At 41.1% G+C, this 27,642-nt stretch overlaps 1 protein-coding gene across 1 annotated transcript; it reads right to left on the minus strand.

The window, feature by feature from the left end:
* Positions 1-26,371, minus strand: IFT52 (intraflagellar transport 52). Its single transcript, XM_016152439.2, has 14 exons — positions 26,133-26,371; positions 23,697-23,821; positions 22,985-23,072; positions 20,976-21,105; positions 20,655-20,730; positions 19,501-19,572; positions 16,489-16,615; positions 13,537-13,623; positions 12,272-12,340; positions 9,144-9,298; positions 4,849-4,936; positions 3,726-3,834; positions 1,883-2,028; positions 1-294 (listed from the first exon to the last, which is right to left on the minus strand). The coding sequence occupies exons 1-14, from the start codon at positions 26,151-26,153 to the stop codon at positions 247-249; spliced, it is 1,341 nt and encodes a 446-aa protein (XP_016007925.1). The 5' UTR covers positions 26,154-26,371; the 3' UTR covers positions 1-246.
* Positions 26,372-27,642: the final 1,271 nt, after the last annotated feature.

Raw genomic sequence — 27,642 nt, forward strand, 5'->3', positions numbered from 1 at the left:
TTGTTTCATAAATGATAAAAATGCAGATTCAATTAGATTTAATTTTTAAAAAACGGAACACATCTTACATAAGGATCTTCTAAGTTAGAAATGCTAAACCTATCTGGGCACTACAGAAGATATAAAAAACTTTCTGACAGCTCATAAAAGAGTGTACAGGCAATTCTGAAAAGGAGTTCAGGAACAATTGAAAATCAGTTTACAAAGAGAATCAGGAGGCAGAAAATACTTCAGGAAGCACGTTCCTCAGAAATTGTTCTGGAATGCAGTTTCACTTGTATCAATGTCATGTTCCTAGATGGCAGAATAAGACACAGAATTTCAGTATTTCAGTACAAAGTCTGAAATGTGAACTCTTTAGTGTTTTAACTTTGATTAGGGATTCTAGATCATCATTAACTGAGACCCATAGGTAATCTCTGACTTTAAAGCCAAATTCAGCCCAAGGGTCAAGTTTTCACTACCAGGACAGGGCTTTTGACTACTGCCCATTGCCCGTCATGATGACTGGGGAGCAAATTCCATTGAAGGGACTATGCAAAGACCTACTAGACTTCTTACCTTGGCCTTGGGGGCCAGTCCCCACCTTGTCACTAGGGTAAGTACTATTGGTAATCTACCTGAGCCCCCCATCCCACAGTTTAGCACTGAGCAGCTATATTAGCCATCACCTCTGGGTGCCCTTTGTGGCATTTGTCTCAGAGCACTGTAATTGCCCATGCAGTCCCATCTCCCCCACTACACGTAGCGCAGACAGCAAGGACTGCATTCATCGTGTCCCCTGCCTCAGCCCTGACATCTAGCACTATACAAGGCACATGCAAGGTGTATAGTGAATACTAGCAGAGTCAGCCCCCTGCCAGTAGAGGCTCACACCACCAGTACCCAATTTCCTAAATCTACATATATATAAACATATATAAACAGGCTCTTTGTACTGCTTTGTAGCCCTTCTCCCACCACCCCGTTTACCAAATCATGAATGTCTTCCCAAGTCCTTAAACACTTAGCTAAATATTTTTAACCTTATGGATGCACCCTAGGCACTTAACTAGTTCCCTGTTAAAACAATGTCGCACTGAGCATCCAGGGGGAGTAAATCTATACACGTTTCAGGATGTTATTAAGACAAATCTGAAGATTAGAATTGCTGGGTCAAAGGTATATACATTTTTTGGGGTTCTAAATGATATTATAAAAAATAGCTTCAGAAAAGTGGGACCAATTTATTCTCCCACCAGTAGTGTATGAATGCCCATTTACGAATAGTGGTTGGGCATTTAATTTTAGAAATCCTGTTAAGGAATTCACAAAATGAAGCCAGGGATAATTTTAAAGTTCTTGGTCCCCAGAGTTCAGAGAAAGATGGTTTCTAACATAAGGTACTAACCTCACGTCCTGCTGCTCTATCCTTTGCTCATTTCTCTCTAGAAACACAGGCATCCCTACTATTCCTCAAACATGCCAGGCAAAGCCCAGCCTTAGGGACTTTGCACAGGTGTTCCCTCTGTCTGGGATACTCGTCCCCCAGCCATCTGCATCGCTAAATCCTTCAATACCTTGAAGTCTTTGCTCCAGTCTCAGCTTTGTAGTGAGGCCCATCCTGACTATTTAATACTGCCACGCTCAGCACACTGATCCTTCTTACTGTACTACATGATTTACTTATATATTATGTGTATTGTTTACTGTCTGTCTCCACTAGCTAGAATAGAAGTTCCATAACTAGTGGAGGGATTGTTCAGTGTTTTGTTCACCTAGAAGATACTTATTAAATACGTGCATAATGAATGAATGGCATAAAACACAAAAAGCCCAGTTTATGGATGATACCGCCACTCAAAGGGCTCCCACTTCAGTGGGCCTTCTAGGGGCTCTGTACCTGGTTCAATTTCTTGAATTCCACCACTTGGAAGAAGATGTGCTCAAGGATATGTTTGGCATCTTGTTGGTCCTTTGGTAGTTTATTGGTTACTCCAAGAATGTCACCACACTTTCTGACATAGAATTCCAGGTCTTCTTCAGTACCTAAGCACAGTCAGGACAATTAGATTAACCTTAACTCTGCCCTTCCCCAAATACAGACCTTATTGTGGTTTAAATATCTCCAGCCAGGTTCCCACATCTCAAGTTCATTCACCTCTTCCTAGGGTAATGTGACTACAGGACTTAAACAATGACAAACTGTAGAGCTCTCTGATGAGCACATCAGAGACATTAGCACATTAGGACAATAGTGTGACTTTCCTAATTAGAATAATATTGGAGTGGTCCTGAGTCTCCTAACCCCAGATCCAACATTCCTACATTACAAAGAATGGCAATCAGTAGATAATCAAATAAGCATTCTTTTAATGCAGCAAGGACCATTATGAGAAGGGCATATGGGTATTTTAAATAGCATTTATTATACTATCCCCATCAATATCACCTAGGGTAATTACTGCCGCAGATGCCTATGTATTTACATATGTGTAAAAAAAAGGGGATCAACAATAGTTCTGTAAGTTGCCTTCACCATTTAATAACATGGACATCCTATGTCAAAGCTTATGCTCTACCTTTTTCTTTTAACAAATATATAATGTTTCACTTTCATATTTTTTAACCAGTCTCCCTAATCAAAGACCATTAGACTGTTGCCAATTTTGTGAAGGCTACAGTTAATATCTCTATAGCTGTATCTTTTTTTGGTTTGCATTTCTATAAGGATTTCTGTAGCATAAATTGCTAGAAACAGAAATGTTGGGTCAAAGCATCTGATCCTTCACAGGTCAATTATTCCTACTGGACTAACCCACTGTGTCTTGCTAATTTTTGATTCCCCAATACGTACCACAGTGCCTGGCACAGAACAGAGATGCGGTAAAGGTGTTTTACACTGAATGATTTTCATTTTTGCACACTCCTTTCTGGTCTCTGGGCACATATGGGTCTTGTTCACATAGCTGGGATCCTACTGGAGGTGCAGTTTTATAACTTGCTTTCTTCACGTAAGATTCTCACTTAAATGCTATCAGTGTCACTCGTGGGACTTTGTAAACCTCTTTAAAAATGACTACACGTCGTGCCATCAACTGAATGTTACACGGTTTACTACCGTTCCCCTGCTAGTGAACGTTAAGGTTATTCCCAATTTTATTTTAAGTAAAAATAGATTCCCAGGAGTGGGGTCACTGCCTCAAAATGGATGATTAATTTGATGCCTCTGAGCACAGGTGTGCAGGCCTGTTTGCTGTGCTGAGGCACTGAATGTCAGGAGGAGCACTGGGCAGAGAGTCAGGGCGCCACTCAACACGCAGCTGTGTGGCCTGAGGGCTCACTTCCACATCCTCATGTCAAGATGGGTACACTCAGCTCTCTCGGATCCCTTCCAATTTGAAGTCTCTCTAATGCTTTTGGCCCTCACTGAATCTTCCTATTTAACTGCTCCGATGACCAGTGACCCAGATGTGCTGTGTGGTAGCCGGGATCAGAACTAAGGACCTGCAGGGATGAGAGCTGAGACCTGGGCTTCTGCTCAGCACCACGTTCTACGTCACTGAGCTAGCTGTCCCCGAGAGAAATAATCATTTACATGAAATAAATAAAAATTGTAACTTTATACTCCCATTCACAGTTTGTCCTCTCTAAAGAAATCCTAAACTTTCTCTCCTGGAAAATCTCGGAAATTCACAATTAAGTAAAACTCACCAAGGAAAACAGGAAAATTTGGCAAAACTTACACTTATTGGTAATCTGAGCGAGCCGTGCCTTCTCAGAGGAGAAGGTCTCGTCTAGGTCAAACAGCTCCAGTGGAGGAGGTGGCAGTTCCCTGAAACTGGGAGGGAAAACCTACAGAGAAATAGGTCTTTCATGAGTGTATCAACAGTGATAAGACATCAGGGAAACGCAAGGCGAGCTCAGCCCTTCCCTGGATGAACCACCCAACTGCCCATCATCTCCTCCTGCCCTCACCCATTAGATCATACTGAGCAAGACGACCAGCCCACTGTAAACAATCAAGCAGAACCAGCCCTAACTACACCACTGAACTGACCACGTAGATAGACCAGTGCCCATTAACTCGAGCAAGGACACAAAACTTGGGGCATGTTAGGCTTATTTGTGGTTAACATTTAATTATACAACTTGTTCCTCATTTAATTATAAGCTCTTTAGGGACAAAAATTGGGAAGGCACATGCAGGTTAGTGTAGAAAGTGCTAAATTTAAAGCCAGAATTCAAAGATATAAACCAGTACTATGCTGATAACTGTTTAACTATCAGCTCTCGAAACATAACAATAGGCCTGATATGTAGCATTTGTCACTTTTTTTGTGTGATGTAAATAACTTCCACCATGGCCAATTTCAAGCTACCAAGATGAAGCCAACTCGCTCATAATATTCCAGAATGTGGTAGGATAAGATAATTTTGCAGACGAGTTAACGCTAGACTGGAATGTTGAAAAACATACATATCACTTCCATACACATGACTCACTCCCAGCTGTCAGAACTGTGCTATGAATCTGAGTGCCTGTAGCTTGGAAAGCTGCAGGACAAAGCTCTCCCTCCTTTTTACCCAGGAATTCTCATATATGCCCTCTAATCCCACAACATAGGAATTGTTTAGCAGCCACAAAAAGTCCATGCCCTTGACTTCTCATTGGGAACTTACAGCAAATGCAAGTCCCTGTAGAATGCTAATAGGTTTGGTCTCTGTGCATGCTTAGAGCCAGAGAAACATGCCTCCATGAGGTGTGCCACAGATGGCATCTGGAAGGACCCACAGGAGGGGCCCGGCTGATGAGGGAATGCAAACAGTGAGGTTCCGCCGTGGGATCCCCCAAGCACACCTACTCACCGCTGGCTGAAGGGCTGGCAGCGGCGTCTCAAACTGAGGTTGGATGAGCTGGAGAGGTTCATGTTTCACATTTAGCTGTTCATGAGCCCTGTGTTAATAAGATTTAAAAAACAAACAAACAAAAAAAACGAGAATCAAGATGAGATTTTATGCAAAGAACATGTAATTGGTCACAAAGGACATGTACCTGTAACTCTTTTCTATCAAATCAGGGAGTTGAGCACTTTTGGAGAAAAACACACAAAATGTGTTGTTATATATCATGTGATGATCCTTTTATACTTTACCATACAATATGACTTTATTGCAAACTGAAAGGAAAAGTTATTTCAAGTTTCATTATCAGGTTTCTCCTAAGTAGGCTTTTTATTTTTACCCAATGAATACTGTCACTCTTTTAATACTACGTTTCCTTATTTGTTTTCCGCATCTAAAAACAGGAATCAAATCTGAAGTCTCCTTCTGACAACCAAACAGATCCATACAGTATACACTCTGTATGTTTATTCGCTCAGCCAATATTTACTGAATATATACTATGTGCCAGGAAGTTTTATTCATAAGGAGTGTAGCAACAGTGGAAAAAAAGAGGCCAAGACAGGCCCTTGTGGAACTTACCACCTAGTGGAGGAGAGACACAAATAAACTAAACCCAAGATGCCAGGTGTTAATGAGCATTAGGAAGAAAAAGAAATCAGGAGAGGGGCGTGGAGACGAGAAAGGGGCAGGGACTGCATCTTGTCAGAGAAGCTCCGAGACAGCTGGGTGGAAGTCCTGCAGTTAGCTTCAGAAGCGTCCCAGGCAGAGGCCAGAGTGAGGAGAACAGGAGAAAGGGTGTTAGGCATTTTCGCAGGACAGCTGGGCAGCCAGCGTGGTGACAGCTGGGGGAAGGGGGGATCGAGTGCTGACCTTACACGTTTTCTGGCTGATTGTGGCTTCCCTCGTGCCTGCCTGCATTTTCTCAAGCATTCATTTTATCCTTTTGTATTGTGCGTAATTGTGTAAGCCGGCTGAACTCTGGGAATGAGGCAAATGAAAACACACTCACTCAATTTAACGTGTATACACACTGGCCTGTCGAAATGAAGCTAACCAAGCACATGCCAGTGGATGTGGACAAAGTTCATGTCTGCTTCTATGCGTGAGTGATTTCAGAAAGGGGAGAGATCTGTGCTCGCAGAAAGGCGATGAGCTGATCTTACTGCTACCTCCATTGTTCCAGGGGCTTGGGGAGACTTTTTCCTAGCAATGAGAAGATCCCCGTCGGGGGCAGAGAAATAATATTTGAGCACCTACTACATGCCATGTGTTGTGCCCGCCCTTATGCTAAGCAGTGAAATTTATTTCATTTAATCCTCAAAACCACCCTGGAAAAGTGAGTAGAATCCCTTATGGAGGCGGGAGCAGAAATGTAGAGATGTAGCTTTCCAAGTTCACATGGTTAAGAAGTGACAAATGCAGGATTAAAAATCAGACCTGGCCAATCTCTATCAACCAGAAGCCCCACGCGCGACGCGGTCTGTCTAGAAAGCAGAATGTCTTCAGGGACAGTGCTAAGCTAAAGGTCTTGCTCCCTGAGCACACACACGAAGAACCCTGCTGCCGAGGGCTGGCCTCGGCGATCCCAGCACTGATTTTGTCTTCTGTCCCCAGACGGAGCCGACTGTGCTCAAGTCTTGTGTTAGTAACAATATAAATTCCTTTAAGTCTTCCCTTTCTCCACTCAGCTCACCACCAGCCCACATCATCCTACTAGCAGCCAACGTTTATTTGATGGGGGTGGGGGTGGAAAAACTTAGCTTAAAACCAAGCACAGCCTGATTCGGAAATCTGATCTGTACAGGAAAAGGGGAGAATCAATGCTGATGCTAAATACGAATCTGAAATGGGGCTGAGCTACATATTCCCAGGACTCGGGCCCCACGTCTGGCATTGCATCTTCACCACCCCACGTCTCAGTCCCCAACCCAGCAGGCCATGAACTCTGAGGGCAAGGACTCCACCCGCTCGACCCTACCTCACAGCCCACGGGCATCAGTAAATACCAGGGGACAAATGTGACTTGTGACATCATTGAATTTTTACTAAGAGAAACTGCATTCAAAAGACATTACTAGCAAATAAAAACACCCTCAGAGCACCATATAGAAACTGACTGCCCCGTGCTATGGCATGACAGACAAATACAATTAAAAGAGCCACTCGAGCCTCTGTAACACTCACTCTTTGACTCTGCGGACACTAAAATAGCAGACAGTTCCAATGAACCCCTCATTCGACACTGCAGAGCGGTCTTCACGGCCTGGTCTAAAGCACATCGGGAGAGGAGGTGGTGGAAATGGCAGGAGCTCGTGGGCTGTAACTGGCTGGTGGAGCAGCCTGATGCATCTTTCGTTAATTCTGAGAAAGCCCTGCACTGCGGAAGAGCCCATGGCCCATCTCCGGAGCTCCCTGCTTCCATGTCACTTCCTCCTCCCTGGGCTTCCGGGGACACTGCTGTCCACAGGCACTGTCCTGCTCCTCTAGCTGCTTTCCCCCAGCTTGTCATAGGCCCACCTCTTCTGCCTCTCAAGCGATTGACTGAAGCCCAATTCCCACTCTAGTGCTGTCCTGGGCGTCCCCAGCCCGTCGCACGGCTGCCCTAACCGCTGTATCTAAACCCCTTCGAGTCTACACTAGTAACTCTACCTGCACATCTTCACAGCCATGAGATTGGGAGTGCCCGCGACAGAACACATTTCCTTCTCCTTGTCCCACATTCTTTGCGCCAGTTAACAGCATCACCAGTCGCCCAGATCTCCAAGTTAGAAGTCTCTCAGCTCCATCACAGCCTCCCATGGCCCATGTCTTGTGATTCTTTCTCCCCAAACATCTCTCAAAATCACAGTCACTCCACCTTTCGATCCTCCTTCTTTGCTGTAACAGTTTCCTAACTGGTTTCGCCTCTTCTTTTTCTTTACTAAAATTAATTGTATAAACGGCTGCAAGAAACTGTTTTGGAAAAGACTCAATCATGTCCTTCCTCTACAGGTCTTTACTAGTATCCTATTCACAAATCCAACCTTTGCCCTGAGCCTCGGGCTCTTTGTCTTGACTTATTTCTGTAATGCTCAGCCATGTCTCTTCAAGTGCTGGACGATGTGAAACAGTATGTTGCAGGTGACTTCAGAGGACCAGTATTAAAACTATTACCACATTGGCCTTGTTAGAGGTTAAGGCTATATGCAGTCCATAGGCCATCAGGAATAAACTTCTTTGCCTGCACATACGCATGTGTGAATGTCTGAGGCTTTGCTCGCATAAGCTACACTGCTGCAGAATGTTTCCCCCCAACACCCCCACCCATGTCCTGAAATCCCTCTCACCCTTTAAAGCACAGCACCTAGCACAGTGCCAAGCAGACACAAGGCGCCTAAGAAATGTTTGTTCAAACAGTCAATGCCTCTTTCATAAAGCCTCAGTGTTCGCCCCAATCAGAATCAAATTCCCTTTCATCATTGTGCCCAAGGCCTCCAGTTTGGTTTCACATTTAGCATAATTATAATAACCTTGTATCACAGCTTTTGCCTATCTTCTCCATAAAACTACACTTTAGGTATAGGGCTTGGCACAGTAGGCGCTCTATAAGTATTTGCTGAACTTGAACCTAAGTATACAGGTAGGAAATCAGACAATCATCTGTGGCTGCACTCTCAGCCTTTGGTTTATTCTGATGTAGATCACATGCCAGGGCAAAGATGCTCAAAACTACTAGTCCCTGTCCCTGTATTAGGAATGAAAAACAAGAACGAGCAGGCAATAAAACAGGGTAGAGCCCTGGCTTGGCAGTCATTCAGGCCTGGCTTGAAATCCCAGCTCGCACCTAGGGAGATACCGTACCCTCTTTAAGCCTCGGTGGAAATGAGGCAGGTAACTCAGAGGACTGCTGAAAGTGTGGAGTAATAATGAGGAGCGCTCACAGGGTGACTAACCACCTTGGTTTACTGAGGGGATGCCTGGAACATGGGACTTTGTGCTAAAGCCAGGCAAGTCCCAGGCAAATCAGAAGTTACGCACCCCAAATGCCTGATACAGTGCCTGGAATGTAGGTAGCAAGGGTAACGACAGCTGGAAGTTTCCTCTGCATCAACACCCCCACCCCAAGAGCCCAGCAATCTTTGTTGGCCTCACAGATTTGAGAACGTGCTTTGCATACCACTTTGGCTGTGACCTTAACTTCCATCCCCAGGTTCATGTTTTCAAACTAAACACTCAGAAGAGAGTGCAGTGCAGCTCAGAACGCCACAGGTACTGACTTGATGACCTTGGGGAGGGAGGTGGTATCCAGCTGGTAAATGGACAGGTCGAAGAGGGTGGTAAAGTCCCGTGGGTTCTCATCGCCCTCCTGGAGACACACTCGAAGCCGCTCTGACAGGGTGGCTGTGTCGGGCAGCATCATGTAGTCGGAAATCTGAAAGCCACAAGAGGGTTCCTTTCAGCACGGCAGAAACGAGAATTTCACCTGGCAAGTTTCCAGCGTCCAAGGTCTACATGTGCAATATTTATACTCTCTTGCCACAAGATCTCACCATTCATGATCACTGACAACTAAACCTTAAATAAGTCATTTTATTTTGAAAGAGGAACAAAAGTCACCTGGCTAAACCTCAATGCTGGCTACGTCCGACTCTCCAGTTACCGATGCCAGTATTCACGAGCTGAACACAGCTGGAGAAACATACCGTCATGCTGACTGGCCTGCTTTTAATTTCATGATCACTGATCTTGGGTGCTCAGCTATCAGCTATATTCTCATAGTCTATCCACTTTTCCATTCTCCTAGGTAAAACTTTCCTTTTGTCATTTCAACCACCCAAAATGATTTTCCCTTTCTTAGTTTTAGCTGATAACCTTATTTTCTGCATTAGTGAGAAAACAGAGGTAATCATAAAACAAAGTCCGTGAGTTCCCACTACAACATCTAGCTACCCACCAGCACCTGGGCCATTTACTCTGCTTTCGCTCCTGATACACATACGAACCCTAGTGACTCCAGCACAGACAAGCCCTCCACTTGGACACTAGATCCCATCCCTTCTCACCCAGCCAAAGGCATTGCTGAGAGCCTTTAATGATGACACATGCTGTGTTGGTAATAGTAAAAGATTGGGAAAACCTAAATGCCCATCGATAGAAGACTGGCTAAATATACTATAGTTCAAACAATGGAAAACAGTCTTTAAAAACAGCAAAACAAACACAAAAAGCTCTATGTATAAATATGAAAAGATCTCCAAGACCTATTGGTAATTTCAAAAAGTAAGGTGCTGGACAGTGTGCACACATGCTGCATATAGTACCAACTGGAGCTTCAGCTCTCTACCGTGACCGTGGGTTGCAGGTGAGAGCAAAAGCGAGGCCACGGGCTGTGCCAGGACACACCCAGGACGCAGCACAGAGGTCAGCGATGCGCCCGGCCACCCCAAATGTCTGGAGGCTGAGTCTCGTCTCTGTACAAACTCCGCGTTCAGAAAACCATCAAGGCCTTGACAGAAACATAAAAGTCCTCCCCAGACCACTCGTTTTCATGACTTTCTAGCGGATTTTGAGGTTAAAACTTGTTATGTAAATTTCTTTGACTCTTTACTGACCTACCATTTTATTTTATTAAACATTATTTGAAACTGAGCTATAATTATCTGGATTTAAAATCTAGTCAGATAGAACGAGATTGATCTGAAATCACAGGAAGTTCAGGTTTTCAGAATTTCTTTCTTTGCAGTGCTACTGGATCCAGCCTTTCCTTTTCCAAAGCCTTATAATACAGAGGACATTTTTCACCAGGTCTCACATCTGGAAAACATAGGAAACTGCATGGTTTTGGAGAAAAGCTTTACCACCACCATATTCCTCTGGTTTTCTATTGATGCTTCTCTTCTGTACCAGCCCAGTGTCTTGTGTGGTGGATAACAAACAACAGAGAAAGGGCACAGGCTCAGGAATCAGCCTGACGTGGGCACTAATAACGGCCTGGCCAGGAGTTAATCTGAGAGGATACCTTGAAGAATTTACTTCCTTCGGCTTCCTCAGCTAGAAAACAGGAATGACAGAAACTTAGCGGGAGCAAGCTGGCCACACAGAAGAGCAGCAGAAGCGGCATCTCCTAGTGCTGCTTCCCTCGACCCACGACACTAACTAGGATTGGCAGCTGCCAAAGATCCGTCCTCTCAGAGTCGGGTCCTGGGAGATCTGAAAAGTGAATTCCTGGCTGTACCCCAATTCTTTTACTTTGGGGATTTACATCACTTTTCAGGAGGAATTCGAGCAAAACAGCCATATACTGGAATATTTTATGTTTTATTAATGTTTCCGTATAGGGGAATATTTTAGACGTGGGGCTCTCCTGTTTCCTAACCCAAGTTGGCCCCTGGGAGGTCATGTCCTCAGCCGAGGGAGGAAGCAGCCGGTAAACCACCATTTCTGACTGCCTCCTCACTCACCTCCTGCTATCCATAGCCAGGGAATCATTTTCCTGACATTTCAGAAGTTATGAAACAGAAAAGCAATTATAGAAGGAGCAGATTTGAATTGTCCTGCCTCTGCACGTGCTTGATATTTGAGCATACTACAGTCTCACAAAAACGTGTTTCCTTATCTATAAAATGGGAATATGACCATCTACCTCCCAGGGCAGTTGCGAGGTTTAAGTGAGTTACATGGAAGTATGTAATACAGTGACTGGTATGTAATAAGCACAACTTTTTTTTTAAGTCATAGATATATAGCACTTTTTTTACACTTTTTAGTTTAATAAGTAAATTTACATCTATGAATTTAGGACTCACAATCATCCTTACGGTCCAAGTATTCGTGGTGGAGAAGGAACCAGAATGCAAGTTATTGGTCCTTGGTCCAGTGCTGGTTTTATTTCTCTAATCTGATCAATATTATAATACCTTTACGATTGTTATTCCCAGAGACAACAAAATTATAGTTTAACACTTAAATTCTAATGATCTTTCTTCATGAAAAGTTATTTTTATATCCTTCATACTGCTGAAAGAAGTATTTCTCTGTAGGTACTAACTCTGAAAGTTTGGGTCAGAGAGCATACTTTAAATTCTAATTATTTTATATACATACATATATATATATACACACATATATATACACATACATATATATATATATAAAAATAGAGAGAACATGCACAAATGAGAGGTTCCTACCCCCAATTAATTCTATGATTAATTGTATACTTTACTGATTTATTATTTTTTACAATACAGTATTCCTCTCCCCAAAGAGCATCACTTCTTTCCATCCGTCTTAAAGATAAAGTAAATTAAGAGATACCTATTCCTCTGGAACTATTAGAAGGGCTACTGAGAAGGTGGACCCATTTTTCACTTAAAAGTTTTTAACGATTCATAGTCTTTCCTACCTCTGGATCCTCGGCATCAATCTGGTTTAGGTGGATGTCTTCTGTTGTGAGCCACTGGAAAACAACATCCTGAGTTTAAAAAAAAAATAAACCAGAATTAGACACTTGGTTATTTGAGAAAGACGAAGGCAGGAATAGAGAATGAAATCAATGAAGAAAAAAAAATTATAAAGAAAAGACGACTAAATCAGTGATTTGAATAAAAGGAGTCACCCTTCTCTTGGTGAAATCATGTGAAAACTTAAGTTTCCCTAACTATAATGTCACTTCTTTTATTGGATATTTATAATTTATCTTTGGACACTCTAACCTCTAATCACAAGCCAGAATTTATTAAAACATCTTCCCAGTCCTGGAGCAATCCCCATTTGATTGCTGATGACAATCTGAACTTGAAAAGTAGAGTATATCTAGATCCCTCTGGATGTGTCTAGAGACACTGGAACTTCAAGTGGATTCTACAGAAACAAGAGCTGAATCAGTCTCCCAACACAGCGTACGTACTAAAGGCCTCTAATTCTCCAAGGCTGATGGACTTTATTTCATTAATGAAAAAGCTCAGAGGGAATTTCTTCCTCTGGCAAGTGACTCATGGGAATCACACCAATATACATGGCTTTGGCATGTATGGTCTCTCGTCCAAGACATGTTCCCTTTACACTATTCTACAAGCAACTGCAATGCCTATACCTCATTTCCCACATCAAACAGTGACCAGCCTATCATAATCCCCTCCGAATACCACTCAGACCCATGAGACTCTCCCCTCATTCACACCTTTACCACCTTTCTTCAGGAACTCGTCCCTCCCTGCCTGGCTCCACCAACCTCCTCCTTTCTACCTTCCATATGCCTAATGGAGGGGTCTTTCTAAAACACAGATCTGACTGTGCCCAAGGGTACTGAACACCCTACAAGGGCCCCCTGTGGGTATCCGAAGAAAGTTCAAGATCCTGGGCTTTATACTTGATGTCTTAGCTGGGCTTACTTCTCCCAACTCCCCCAGGGTTGGCTCCCACTCCAAGTGAGCATGCTTAGAAATGCTCACGATAGCCTTCTAGATTCAGTTCTCTCTCTCGTTGTACTATATCATCTCAAAGTAGAGACTATGCCTGACTCAACTTTGTACTCTTAGTGCCTGACACATAATGGGCTCTGAACAGCTGGTTTTAAACAAATAAACAAACTCAGCAGTATTTTTTTAAATGATATGAAAATCGTACTTACGCATTATACATTAAGGTGAAAAAAGAGAAAAAGTTTACCATGATTTTGCTGTTTTCTTCTTTATCCAAATACTGGTCACTGAACATGTGACATGAGCCAAGCACTGCCAGCTTCCCACCTTGGTTCTGTCGATGACAAAGCAATGTCAGAGACTCATCCCAAAATGCACCACATGCACCCTAGTCCCAAACACTTATCAGAATCACGTGAGCGACCGTCTTACACACAAGTGTCAATTCTCATGAGGATTTTAACAGTCTAGAAGTATCGATTATGATAATAACCACATTCCAATCTGCTCATTTTAGACACTTCTACATTCTATTCAACTTTAACAAAAGCATTATGAATTGGTTCTACAGCATTTCCCCATTGTTAGTTATTTTATGAAGATCATAACCTTAAAGGAAAATAAAAAGATAAAGCAAAAGATAACCTATAGAGAGTTAAAGACATTTACAAGTACCAAAATAGTAATTAACCGAGATCCAAACAGAAAACTAAGCTACAAGCATGATAAATTCACAACAGAAATAACAACTGGTTAGGAAAAGAATTTAATATTAGTAATTTTAAACAAATCAAAACAAAGTATTTTTCCCTATTAGATTAATAAATATGAAAAAATGACTACGAACAGTGGTCAAATTTCAATGAAGTAAATTTTTTCACATTGTTACTGAAACTGTCAACACAGGCAACAAAAGTCTTAAATATACAAAAACCCTATGTACTGTTTTACAGTCATAATCACAAAAAATTAGAAATAAACCAAATGTTCAAGCACAGAAGAATGGTTAAGATAAATGGAACGTCCTCCAACTGGTAAATTATACATTAAGAAGGGTTTCAGTAATTTGGACAGTTATCCTAGTTTAAAGCCAGTGCAGCAAATAAACGGAAATGAGGCATAAGCAAAAGTAGAAGAAAAGGATCAAAACATGAGCCTGGGCTGCTTCGGAGTAACAGGAAGCATTCTTTTTTCCTCCTCTGTATTTTTCAATTTTTCTACAATGAGCACACACTACTTTTGTAATGAGAAAAACAGTACAATATTAAAAATACAAAATGAAAGCAGTTTTTCCACCAGTATCACATAGAGAACAGGCACAGTTATAATGACTCTAGGAAAGAATTAACACCAGAGATGTCAAGAGATGCAAATATGCAAATTCCATAAATGAAATTTGCAAAATGAACTTTGACTTGTACCACATTAAAAGGAAATGCTTCATAGTAGATATAATACTATCACTATACCATAGCCATTGAAAATAGATGTTGCTGAGAACAGGAAGTGAATTGGGTGGAATTCTATAGAAAGAACATGGAACGGAATGACCTGTGCTGTGATGTGAATCCACATACGTAAGAAAATTATGGTAAAGGACTTTTCCTTCTCACTACTACTCATAGTTAGGCTTCTTTTTTTCTTTAATATTATCTTCTTTTCCTACCTCATTAATTTCATATGGATTATAAATCTTCCTTTAATCCTTTTATTCTATCCTGACAGAGATTCTACCACTGTCTTTGACTTCCATTTCCAACGTTTGCCTATAATTTGTTCTGACTGAATAAGAATACATCTACTCAAGGACCAATTTGCTCCTTCCATATCAACACGTTGAGTCCAGCAAACCAAAGACGTAGAAAGGATCATGATGGGCTTGGTGAAAGTAATGGCCCTGGGCAAAGAGGCAGACCCCCTCCTCCCTCCTCCCCCCCCCACCCCCGCCCCGAGCTAGCCAGGCCCTGCTCCTGGTTTCCAGAAGGACAGAGAGTGGCCCTCTCTCTGGGATCACTGCTTCATCTCTCAAACTTAAGAATGACAGACAACAAACGACCTCTGTAAAAAATAGTGTTTATAAAATAGGACCGAAAGCCTCTGAAGAGGAGAAAATTGGCCTTAAATGGCAAGCAATGAGCAGACAGTAACCTCATGAGTTCTAGAAGAATCACCATACTTAACTCAGAATTCTGTACCCAATAGATGCTCCATAAAAATCCACTGATTAAGCCAGGTAAAATCTCTGTGCACAGTTAAGAAATCAAATAGTTCTATTATAGTTCTAATGTTCGACTACCAGAGGTCCCTTAAAATAATGTCTAATTACTTTTGTGCTTACAAACTGACACTTTATGTAAACCAAATCTTGAATCACTTAATCACACTTTAATTTTAAGACAGGATTTCCAACTATTTGGGACAGAATAACTACCGTAATAGCTGTATGAATTTTGTCTAAAAACTACCATAATAACTATATGAATTTTGTCTAAATATCATCTTTTGAACATAGCATAGACATTTATTTACTTCATAATAAAAAGAAGTCAGAGCTTCTAAATATGGGAAAGAAAGGTAATATCTACGTCACCAAAGAAAAATAAGATGGCGAGGAACTAGAGACATCTAGGTTTCTGCAGAAAAACTGGGCACTCGGCTGGTGAATTCTATGTCTTAGGGTACAATGAGAATGAATTTAACATAACCTGAATTAAAAGGCAGTGGAAAAGTAAGGTTATAATGAGGAGGGCTGTGTCCTCTGGAACCACCCATCCCCACGTTTTGTGGGGTCTCCAGGATAAGAAGTGGAAAAACAGACTTCTGATATGTTTTCCTGGGATAAACTAAAATAAGAGCAGCACAATTCTGTGCAATTTGCTGTATAGTCTGAACAGGTTTACGTTGAGAGTGAGAACCCATAGTCACCGGCAGGATGAAAAGTTATTTTAAGAGTTATAATACAGGGAGTCTCATGCTACAGTGGAAAAGCGTTGGATTGAGAATGGTAAGAGCTAGGTTTAGGCACTGACTCCATCAATTAAATTACCCCCATAAGTAAAATGTAGATAATCAATACATTACATAGCAGGACCGCTGTGAAGACCAATGAGAAAATGTATGAAATCCCTCTGGAAATAGTAGTTTTTACCAGTCCAATAATAAAAGTAACATATCCATTCGTATCTAAGAAAGGCTGTACCTTCGAGTGATAGAAAGCCAGAATGGGTCTGTTCAGCGGGAAACAGACAGAGCCGGTGGACAGAACGGCCACTGCGGGTTTCATGACACTCAAGGTGGCCCCAAAAGGGTAGACGAAGGTGAGAGCCCTGTAAGAAATTAAAGAAACATTTTTAAAAATTTTTAAATGAATTAAAAAATTTTGAAGATCATCTCAGTGCTTAAGCATTTCATCACCAAACAAAATTCTCCTAAGCTCTGGTTTGTTAACTCAAAAATTGTAATATTCTAGCTATAAGTTTAATAAAGCATTTTAAGACCTATAAATGTAAATTAACAATTTCCAAGCATATGTGAAATAATTACAACTGGAAGAACTAAAGTAGCCCCTAAGGAGGGGGGAGGGCTCATCTAAGAACTGAACAAGAGCCACATGAGCCTGTTCTGTATGACAAAGGCTTAGAAGTAAGCACTTTCCTCTTCCTCATAGATATGATTGGTGCTACGTCTAAGAATTGAAGGTCTCATTAAGTAGAGGGTGTGTTACCAGTTGTGTGCTTACATGAACAGAGGCATGTATGTTCCCCACACTGGACCCTTCTTACACAGACCCTTCTACACGGACCCTCCTCACTCTCCACGATCCTAATGAAGACTTAGTGAATCAGTCGAACTTGTGCAATGTGTTCCTAGATAGGGGGGTATGGAGGTCAGGGTACGGTGCAGATCCTGGGGTGAGGCCAAGCCACGCAGGAGGGAGAGGGCTTTACTGAAAGAAAGATGGAGCTCTGCAAAAGTAGCAATTTGAAGAAGAAAATTCTCTTAGAATGAAGGAAAAAAAAAAAAAAAAAACAGGAATCTTAAAACCAGAGCATAAAGTTAGAAACTTGGGGGCAGGGGCATGAGGAGTTTCTTGTAACTATTTTAATTTCCCCTTTCCTTTAGGCAATGAGAAAATTCTTTTTAGCTTAAGTTTAAAATTATTTCCTTCCGATGTTAGTTTTCCCCATCTCTTCAGTAAAGTCTCATTTACTCCTTTTTGCAAACCACATGTGAATGAATAAGATTAGCTGGGCAAAAAGTTTGGGAGAGCATTCCTGGAAGAGGGAACAGATATGTAAAGGCCCTAAGGTAAGAACAAGTTTAGTATATTGAAGAAATTGAAACTAAGTCAGTGTGGCTACACTGACTATAACCTTTTAAAATTGTTGAGGATTAAATGAGGAAGAAAAGGGAAAGGGATATGATTAGAAAGAAGACCAGATGAGAACCTGAAACTCCCATAGGCCAACACATTCCAAAGCACAAAGCAGGACTGGTTATTTGAATCTCACAGCCCACCAGGAAGCTGTGCTGCTTCCGGATGACCCAGGAAACAAATAACCAGCCACTCGCCCTTCACAACAATTACAGAGAGTAATAACGCAACAGCAGGCAAGGTACTATGCCTCATACCTCACAAAGCACTTCCACAAGTATCACCTCATTGGAGTGTCCCAGCAACTTTGTCCCTGTTACTGATATGGAAATAGAAACTAAGAGTTCTATACCTTGGGCCACCCTGTAAGTAGGACTTGCAATCAGGAACTTATAACTCCTTCTAAGTCCAAGTCCATAGTTCTTTTACTCCACTAACTGGATGAGCTAGTATAAAACTCAAGACTTAGACTGTGATTCTTACATGTCAAAATATTCACTCTGATATATGTTGCTCTACATTTTTCCCCTGTATGACTTCCCTTGGATTCATTTGAAAAAAGCTCTTCCCTACTCTAAGATTATGAAATATTTACTATATATACATTTTTAGTATTTCTATGGTTTTTAATATTTAAAATTTTAATCTATCTGAAATATATTTTGGAGTGAAAATGAATATATTTTTCCAAATGGTTAGCCAAAATGATGCCATCCATTCCCCAATAATTTAAAATATCACTTTTAATATAAATAACCTCTAGATTCTATATGTATTCTGGGTCTAATTTGTTTTATTTACATTACTTTAATTATTAGAGCTTTGTAATAAGCTTTAACTACATAAAAACATTCACGTTCCATGGGGCCAAATACCCCAAAGTAAAAAAGGTAAACTGGGAAAAATATTTGCAATGCGTAGGGGTCTCATAAATGAATAAGAAAAGACAGACCATCAATTAAAAAATGAGCAAAAAATAGTGAACGGGAAATTCACAGACGAAATACAATCAGCCAATTGACTTTACAAGCCATCCCACTCACTAAGAATCAAAGAAATGCAAGTTAACATAAAGAGGTATCGTTTTCACTAGAAGGCTCCATGCTGACAGGAGAAGAAAAGCTGTGTGTTCATAGGGCCTGAGTGCTACAAACTGCCTGGAGGACAATCTGGCAATGTGTCACATTTGGCAAAGCATCAGTTCGAAGACTTGACCCAGAAATTCCAATGCTAAAAATCTAACTAAAATTTTGGCACAAGTGGACAAAAAATGTACATACAAAGATGTTCCCTTTGTGCTTTCTTGTTTATAATGACAAGTATTAAACTGTTTATAGTTACGATATGGAGAAGTTAAGAGCACAGGCCCTGCAGCAGACTACACAGGTTTGAAGTAAGTTTTGACATTAGTCAAGGGAGCTTGGGTAATTAACCTCTCTGTTATTTTGCCTATAACCTTTTAAAATTGTTGAGGATTAGATGAGATAATACTTGCCTGTCACATAGTAAGTGCTCAATAAATGTTAGGCGGTATTATTAAAGAAAATTATTATAAACTACCTAAATATTCTATGACAGGAGACGAGTTAGACAAATTTGGATACATCTAATTTTATCCAGTCATTTAAAGGATACGGTACCTACCCATACTTTTATATATGAAAAGAAATCTAGAAATCAAAATACCCTGTTATTTACAGAGGAAGGCTTCTATTTTCTTCCTTTTAAACTGTTCAGATTGTTTTTTTTGGTGAGAATTACTTTTGAAATCAAAAGTTCTTCATTTTGAAAACGAAAACTCTTCAGAACAACAAACGCCTCAGAAAACACACTCACTGGGCATTGTTTCCACTGCTCTCCTCATCAATGATTCCAGGCACGGCCTTCCCTGCAGCTCGACTAATTTCCCTTGAAGAAAAAGTTAAAAATTTAATAAACAGAAAAAATATAGGCATTTCACACTCTATTCGCTAACAGTAAATATGAATTAGACGCAAGGAATTTGCAGACCTGTTCAAGATATAATTCCTAAAAATGAAATAAAGGTACACCCACACACCTATACCTCTTTTGGGAAGCCTGTACATGTTAATCTTAAAATATAAGGATCAGTTCCCCTTTCTTGAGTCCTGAGGGAATGGTTCGTATACTAGACCTACATTCCATTCCCATATTCTAGACTCTGTATCATCAGACCCAGCAGAGTGCCTGGCATAGGGCAAGTTCAAGTGTGGAAAGAACATTTTGAATATAGGGAAAAGCTCAGAGAGTACCTGATATCGTCCCCCGCATTCACTCATTTCCCTCTTCCCTGAAGTCACCAATTTAGGTTTTAGGATCCAGTGGATTAAAAAAAAAACTGACTTTATCCCAAGCTGCAGGGGTGGAGAATATGACCTAGCTATGCCATCTGGGCAGTCTCTGCCCTCCTCTTCAGTGACTAATTCAGAATGGGCAAGTGGCCTGAGCCAGCTCAAACACAGCATATCTCAGGACTGCTCCTGCTAGGACCGAGGAATGCTCTCTTGCCCCAGACGGTGTGGCATGTGGCTATGAGTTTGGGAACTATTAAAATTATATTCAGCCCCCACACACAGGAGAGCAGGGCCAAGAGAACTACGGAGGAATAGAAGTGGGATCCTAATGACATCATGAATTTTCAGTCAATCTATGTCCAAAACCTGTCTTATTTCTGGGTCTTTCGATTACACAAATCAGTAACAACTCTTTATTGTTTAATCCCATTTGAATAGTTTTCTGTTGCTTACAACTGAATGTATTCTGACAAAAAGGTGAATGTGAAGTAAGGTGTCAAAAGAGGACGATAACGTGATAAATGAGAATATAATAAATTATAATAAAATAAGACAAAAAGAAAGTACACAGGAAGAATGACCAGTAAAAAGACTGTATGAGAAGAAATGAGAGAAGAGTCACACAGGAAAGATGAGTGTCATCTGTAAAGACATTTCTGCTTTCAACATGCTTACCTGTTTAAGACTCCATTGGAAACCAGAGCTTCTTTAGGATGAAAATACTTATAATATACATTTCTAACCACTGCATCTTTAAAGGAAAAAGAGGAAGATGCATTTTAGATTAGAAATAAGTTTGATGTTATGAATGCATAAAACTTTGACCTTAAAGGAACTTGGAACTGTGTTCCAGGCCCTCTCACTTTATAAATGGAAGAAGCGTAGGCCCAGAAGGTTCAGATTGCTGGTGAGGCCTGAATGCTGGCTCATTTACCCTCACAGCCCAGGGCTTTTTCCATTGTACTATTAGGCCCAAATTAAAATAATAATAATTACCATTATTAACCATGATTCCGTATTCTTCTAGGAGAAAATTAATATTGGTGTCAAATCTGGATTCCCCACCCTCTCCTAGCATCACAAGGATATCTCCACCGCCGTCGAGGTATTTCTTCAGGACTTCAAACTACGCAAAGGAAACAAACTTATAAATACATCCAAAAGACTTGTGTCCAAAATAGTATGAATAAGACCTTAACTAGCTAAAAATAAACACTTCAAATCAATAAGGTATTTAAATATAAATGTGAATGAGATAATGTAAAATCTATTCTATGTAGGATTTCCAAGCTTGTGTTTAAACATAAAGCTCCAAAAGATTCAAAATGAATGAACATTTTCCTAGTTGACTATCTATACAGCAAACAAAAGTGGAAAACTATTCGCGAAAGGAAGCTCACAGGTCTACTCCATCCAACATCATCCCTGGTTTCTGCTTACTGCACCTGCCCTCTCCTGAAAAACAAAAATGTCTCCAGACAATGTTGAATGTCACCAACTGCTGGTCTCTGACTCTCTTCTGGATGCTCTCACTTTCCTGAGACCTGGTTACCTCTCTCTGTCTTCCTTAGGTGAAAAAGGGAGGTGGGGAGAAACTATACTGGAGTGTTAGTCCAAAGCCCAAGAAGTAATAAAGTGTTCCTCTGAAGGCCACTGCCTGCTGTGTAAGCATCTCCCTCAGGGTCTCACTGGATAGGGTAGGTGGTCACTGTCACATTCCCCAAGGTAATTCTTACTTTCTCTCCATTAACCTGATCAAACGGTCACACCTCTCTTCAAGCCTTTCCCTGGGGAGGTGGCCTTGCAATCAATCAGGCTGAGAAAAAAGGACAACAGAAGTGCTCCCCTGTGGATGTCCTCCTCGTGGCTCCCCCAAAGTCAGAGCAGGAGACTTTGGACGGCCTCAGTCTAAGGACCACACTGGCCCACCCTGCCTTGACCTCCCTTCTTCCTATACCTCTCCCTATACAGGCACTTCCAAGTATCTGTGGGAAAGGCTCTTACAGTGTTGAGTTTTTTGTTTTTTTAAATTGTGATAAAATACAAAATAAAGTTTATCATCTTAACCATTTTTAAGTGTACAGTTCAGTAGTATTACCTATATTCACACTGTCATGCAACCAATCCACAGAACTCTTTTTCATCTTGCAAAACTAAAGCTCTATATCCATTAAACAACAACTCTGCATTTCCCTCCTCCCCCTTAGCCCCTGGTAACTACTGTTCAAATTATTTTCTCTATGAACTTGACTACTCTAGGTATTCACATAAACAGAATCATGCAGTGTGTCTTTTTGTGGTTGGCTAATTCGTTGAGCGTAATATCCTCAATATTCATCCACACTGTAGCACCTGTCAGCATCGCCCTCCTTTGTAAGGATGAATACTAACTCCCTGCATGAATACACCACACCTGGTGTCCGTGCTGGCAGACACCTGGGCTGCTTCCTTCCATCTTTTGGCTATTGTGATAACAGTGCTATAAACATGGGTGTACAAATATCCCTTCAGGATCCTGCTCTCGATTCTCTTGGATATAGACTGCCGGATCATATGAAGATTCTATTTTTAATTCTGAGGCACCACTATACTGTTTGCCATAGTGGCCGCACCGTTTTACATTTTCACCAACAGTGCACAAGGGTACCAATTTCTCCACATCTTTGCCAACACTTGTTATTTGCGTTCCTGGTTTTACATGTATCATTCTTTGTCTATTCACTGAAATAAAATTTAAAAACAGCTTAATTTTAAACGGAATTTCCCTTTATTCCAAAGCAAAAGTATGGCAAAGAAATATAGCTAATCTTTAATTAGCCTACACTTGTCGGCACTTTACGTGCATCATCTCATTTAATCATCATGACAACTCAATGATGAAGACAGAGATGAAGTGATTACCGTAAGGCAACATAGTAAGTAGTAAAGAAAGATTTAAATCCAGGATTTCAGAGCCTATGTGCCTAACCATCTCATTATATTTCTTCTTGACGGATATTTCTTACCTCAGCTGCAGTAAATTTTTCCCTTGGCCCAGCTGTAATCCACAGTTTCACCCCAATTAACTTCTCAGATGTGATTTCATCTTTTAAGCTACAAGTACAATTTTAAAAGCAAGTGTTAGATCCATAATTTAAATCAATTTATGAGTTATTTTAGCCTTCAGATTATATGGAAGCAGAGGCCAAAGAGGCCCAGAGATAAGGGATTTAGAGGAACCCAGTGCAGACTCTCTCTCAAAGTGAAACTACCTTCAATAGGCTTGAACCAGTCTGATCTCTGCTCAAATATTTCCTATTGAATTACGCTAGAATATAGTCCTCCAATTACTAATTCAATCAGCTCTACCACTCGATTATAATGATTACACATCCTTACCCATTAACTACACACACACACACACCAAGTCTCATTTTTCCTTTCTCTAAACTGAAGTACTGATCCAAGTTAAAACATGGAAAAAGCCCCTAACGTCTTAAAAAGCTGAATATATATAATTAGAATAATTTTTCACTTGTGATTTGGGGAACAGTTTAAGAATATGCAAATTTCCAATTTTCAAAAGAGATGCTTTCATAATAATTTATTTACTTCTGAATGACCTTTAAATTGAGCTTCTCCCATCTGAACAATCTGTCTTACATAAAAAAATAAAGATTTTCAGTTTTATCAGAAGGCTTATTATCACTTAGAAGGGAAAACAATACACAAGTTCACCTCTGAATTTTCCAATTGCTCCGAAGTCTCTTCTGCATAGATTTATAGCCATTGTTGGTGGTAAATACTTCCTTTTTGTATGTATTAAAAAGGATGGTGCTCCGAGGCTCCTTCTCCATAGTTACCTATGAAAAAAAATGAAGAAATTGCAAAAAGAGAAATGATCCAAAAAAAAAAATCCCAAAAGGAGCAAATAGTCTACCTCTGATTTATTGAGAAAGAGTACGGAGTTGCAACCTGCCTATAAAACGCCTCTAGTTCTCAAAGGTTGAGAGTAAAATGCATAATCATAGCTGCAGAAACCTAAAGCCAACACTGGCTTTGACTTTCTGTTTCTTGCCCTGGCCTTCTCACCAGCCTACTCCCATGCCCCCACCTGCCATCACCCCATCCCTGTGGGGGACCACGTTTCCAACCTGATTCCTCACTGCTGACTACTAGTAACTGTGGGGTATATATAATCTTCTGGATTCTTTTTTATATCTTATGGTTTTATTTATAAAATAGGATCTTATTATCTGTGCTATTTTACAACACTTTTTTCACCTAACCTTGTATCTTTCACATCTTTCTATGTTAGTACATACAGACCTACCAATTTTTTTAAACTGCTACATAGCATTCCATTTTATGAATGTACCATAACTTATTTAACCAGTTACAGAAAGGCTGACATGGCTTTCTTGCCAAAATTTTCGCTAGTAAAACAGTGCCACAAACATAAATCGTCTTTGAATATGTTTCTGTACACTTTCCATATTTATAAACTCGTACCTGTTGAAGAATGGCTAAGTAAATTATTTTCAAACTGCCTACAATTTTCAAAAAATTGTACTAATTTTTACTTCCCCTAATACAATACACTTCTATTTCCATACAACCCTATTATCAATATTTTTCATCTTTTCTAGTAAGGTAGGCCCCCAAAACTTCTCATTATTGTTTTAATTTTCATTTTGAAATTAGCGAGATGGCCATCTTTCACTTTTTATATTGGCCATCTATATTTCTTACTTTTTTGTTCATGTACTCTGCTCATTTTTCTATTGGATTTAATATTTTTCTAATTGACCATTAAACAAATACTTTCACAAATCTGTCTTTAGACTTAGCTTATACGAGCTTTTCTGGTTTGGTCTGGTGGAATTTACAGGCCACCAAAATTCCAGAGGTGATGGGAACTCCAACTCAGTCCAACGTCCGAGATTCAGGCCATATTTGCGCTCCCAGTTTACCGCACTTACCCCAATACAGAAAGTTTTACATTTTATAGAGTTAAAAGTATTAATCTTTTCCTTTCTGGCTTCTGGATTGTACGACATATTTAGAAGAGTTTTTGCCATGCTAAGATTATGAATATATTCAACAATGCTTCCAGTATTTTTATGATGTCATTTTTTAAGATTTAAATTTTGATCATTTTGGAATTTATTTTGGTCCTCAAATAAATTTTGTTATATTTTTCTAATTACTAGAAGCTACCTGATACCAATGCAACCTTTCAGTGCTGATTAAAAACAACACCTTGAATAAAAAACATATATCAAATCACTGCAAAATAATACGTAAACACTACTTTGAATAAAAATTTATCAAATCACTGAAAAATAATAACAAACACAACATCGCCTTGACTATATAAAAAAATCCCTATCGATATTTGCATCTTATTCCTAATTCCGTATATTCCATCTGCCTGTAAGTTGATGCGAGGTTTCACATTATTTTAATTATTGTAGCTTTATAATATGTTATAATATCTGGTGGTACTGAAGACCTAATCCCCCTTATTACTCTAAATTCTTAGATTTTCCTAGCTAGCTTCACATATTTATTCTTCTGGTTTAACTTTAAAATTATTTTGTCAGGTAAAAAAAAAAAAAATACATGATCCCACACCATGTTCCATCCCATCCACCCACACGCTCATTTGCAATGTGTATATACAATATTCTATTCTGCTTTCTCCAGTTTTCTGAAAGAAAAATCTTCATGATTAGGTTAGTGGCTGCACGATCTTACGCCATAATGAACTGAACCACCGCCTTTATGGACATCTTTTCAGTTTTTTGCCATCACAGCTACTACTGGAGTTTACATCTTTGTTTGCGCCATTAAATTCTTTTTTACCATAGGATAGATTCCTAAGAGCAGGATTCCCGGAGGAAAGCAATGAGCCTAAAATGTTATGAGTCCTCTTCCACAGCTCTTTCATACTCAGCAGGGCGACTGAAAATCGGTGTAGCTGGAGGCGATGGAAAATCGAACCCAAGGTCCAGGATTCAGGCCTATATCCGCGCTCCCAGTTTCGCCAAAGGATCTCGATTTTCGATAAGACTGGCCCAGAGGCCCCGAGGGCAGTCCCGCGAGGCCCTCGCCTGCTCCCAGGCCTCCCCGACGCCCCTGCTGGCCCTTCAGAGTCGGAGATCTTCTTACCTGAGGCCCAATGACCACCATCTTCACCTGACACCACCCAGCATCCCGCCGCCAGGTATCCAAGGCCGCTTAGCAACGGCGGAGGCCGAGCGGCGCGCAGGGAAGGCGTAGACCGGGGCGTGTATTTCCCTCCGGACCAACGCGAAGACCACAGAACCGAAGACGCCAGTTCTCCCAGAGCATCTGTGGCGAAGGGGAAAAGGGGGGCGCGGGGTAGTGGGCGGGGCTAATATAGAACTGTACCATTATTTCGGACAAGGGGTAAATCCAAAAGTAACGTCGATTAACTTTGGGCCAAAGATAAACCGATTTCATTTTGTCCTTTAGTTTCAGGTCTTATTAAAGACTGATAAAAATGATAGGTCCCCAGGGCCCAAATTTCGTTCCACCCGGAGGAAGGAGAATAGTGAAGGCTTCCGGCGGGGGCGGGGGTGGGGGGGGGTGGCGGGTGCCAGGGGGAGTAAACAGCGCCCCAGTCTCGATCCCGAGAGCGCAGGCGCAGAGCGGTCGGGCCGCTGGCGGGCGGGGGGCGGGGCTTTGCAGCTTTGGTGCTGAGACCTGGGTGCTGGGGTCGCACTGCCGGGAGAGCCCGGTTAGAGGTTTGCTACGTGGTGTGAAAGGGTTTCGGCTCCCCGGGAGGCCGGGGAAGACCTCGTGGAAGAGAATGGGCAGATTTAGTGGTGAGAAGCGTAACACGAAATAGTGCTTGCGCCATAGTGCCAGGTTCAGGATATGGCGGTGAACTCGCCCTCTAGGCGTCACCGGGCGGGGAATTCAACATGGCCAGAGCCTACAAAAAAGTAAAAATATAAATTGTGATACGGGAACTGTGAGGGGCCGGTGCTGAGCAGAAAGGCGCCCCCCGTGAAAGAAGAGTGATATTCATTAATTCAAGGAATGGCTTATACGAAAGAGCCATTGCCACGAAAATGAGAAACCAGACGTCAGTAACAACGAGCAGGCCTCCCTTCTCCCCCGGGAGGCACTCCATGCCTGCCTTGAGAACATGTGGACTGGTGTGCAATGTCACCGCCTCACTGGCTCAACCCGATGAGAACAGAATTCCGACAGTTGCGATTTGCATTTGTGTTTGTTAGAATCAACATGTATGTAGTGGTATGAGTTTGGGGATCTTTAAACACAACTCTTTTTGCCTTTTCACAACTACTGTCATTGCAAAGTTAAAAAGTGGAAGAAGGTGATAGAATTCCTCTCTTGGGGGTGCAAAATTGAGTGAATACAATCTTCAGTTAGGGATAAAAATGGAAGTGATGTATTTCTACTGTAGGGAAAGTAGGCAGTGCCACTTGAGTGTTGAAACAGGTCTTGGGAATCCTTCTGCCTGATGTGCAATCAGCGTTGGCTAGAAGACCAACCTTCCACTGTTGGTGGTTGTAGAAAGAACAAGGGTCTTAGAATCAACTGCCACCAAGTTCGAGTCCTGTTCATTATACCAGCCGGTGACCCTAGGTAAGTCACTTAATCTTTCTGAGCGAATGTTTCCTAACTG

Source organism: Rousettus aegyptiacus, unplaced genomic scaffold (genome assembly GCF_014176215.1).
Source record: "Rousettus aegyptiacus isolate mRouAeg1 unplaced genomic scaffold, mRouAeg1.p scaffold_m13_p_12, whole genome shotgun sequence".
Taxonomy (NCBI): Eukaryota; Metazoa; Chordata; class Mammalia; order Chiroptera; family Pteropodidae; genus Rousettus; species Rousettus aegyptiacus.

Bases quoted from the DNA above. Each gene is read 5' to 3' on its own strand.
- IFT52 (XM_016152439.2), bottom strand. From the start codon at position 26,153: ATGGTGGTCATTGGGCCTCAG. The intron at 19,573-20,654 runs GTAAGCATGTTG...TTTTTCTTCAAG, and splicing joins TCCAATGGAGTCTTAAACAG to GGAAATTAGTCGAGCTGCAG. The intron at 12,341-13,536 runs GTAAACTTTTTC...TTTTAAACTCAG, and splicing joins AAGAAAACAGCAAAATCATG to GATGTTGTTTTCCAGTGGCT.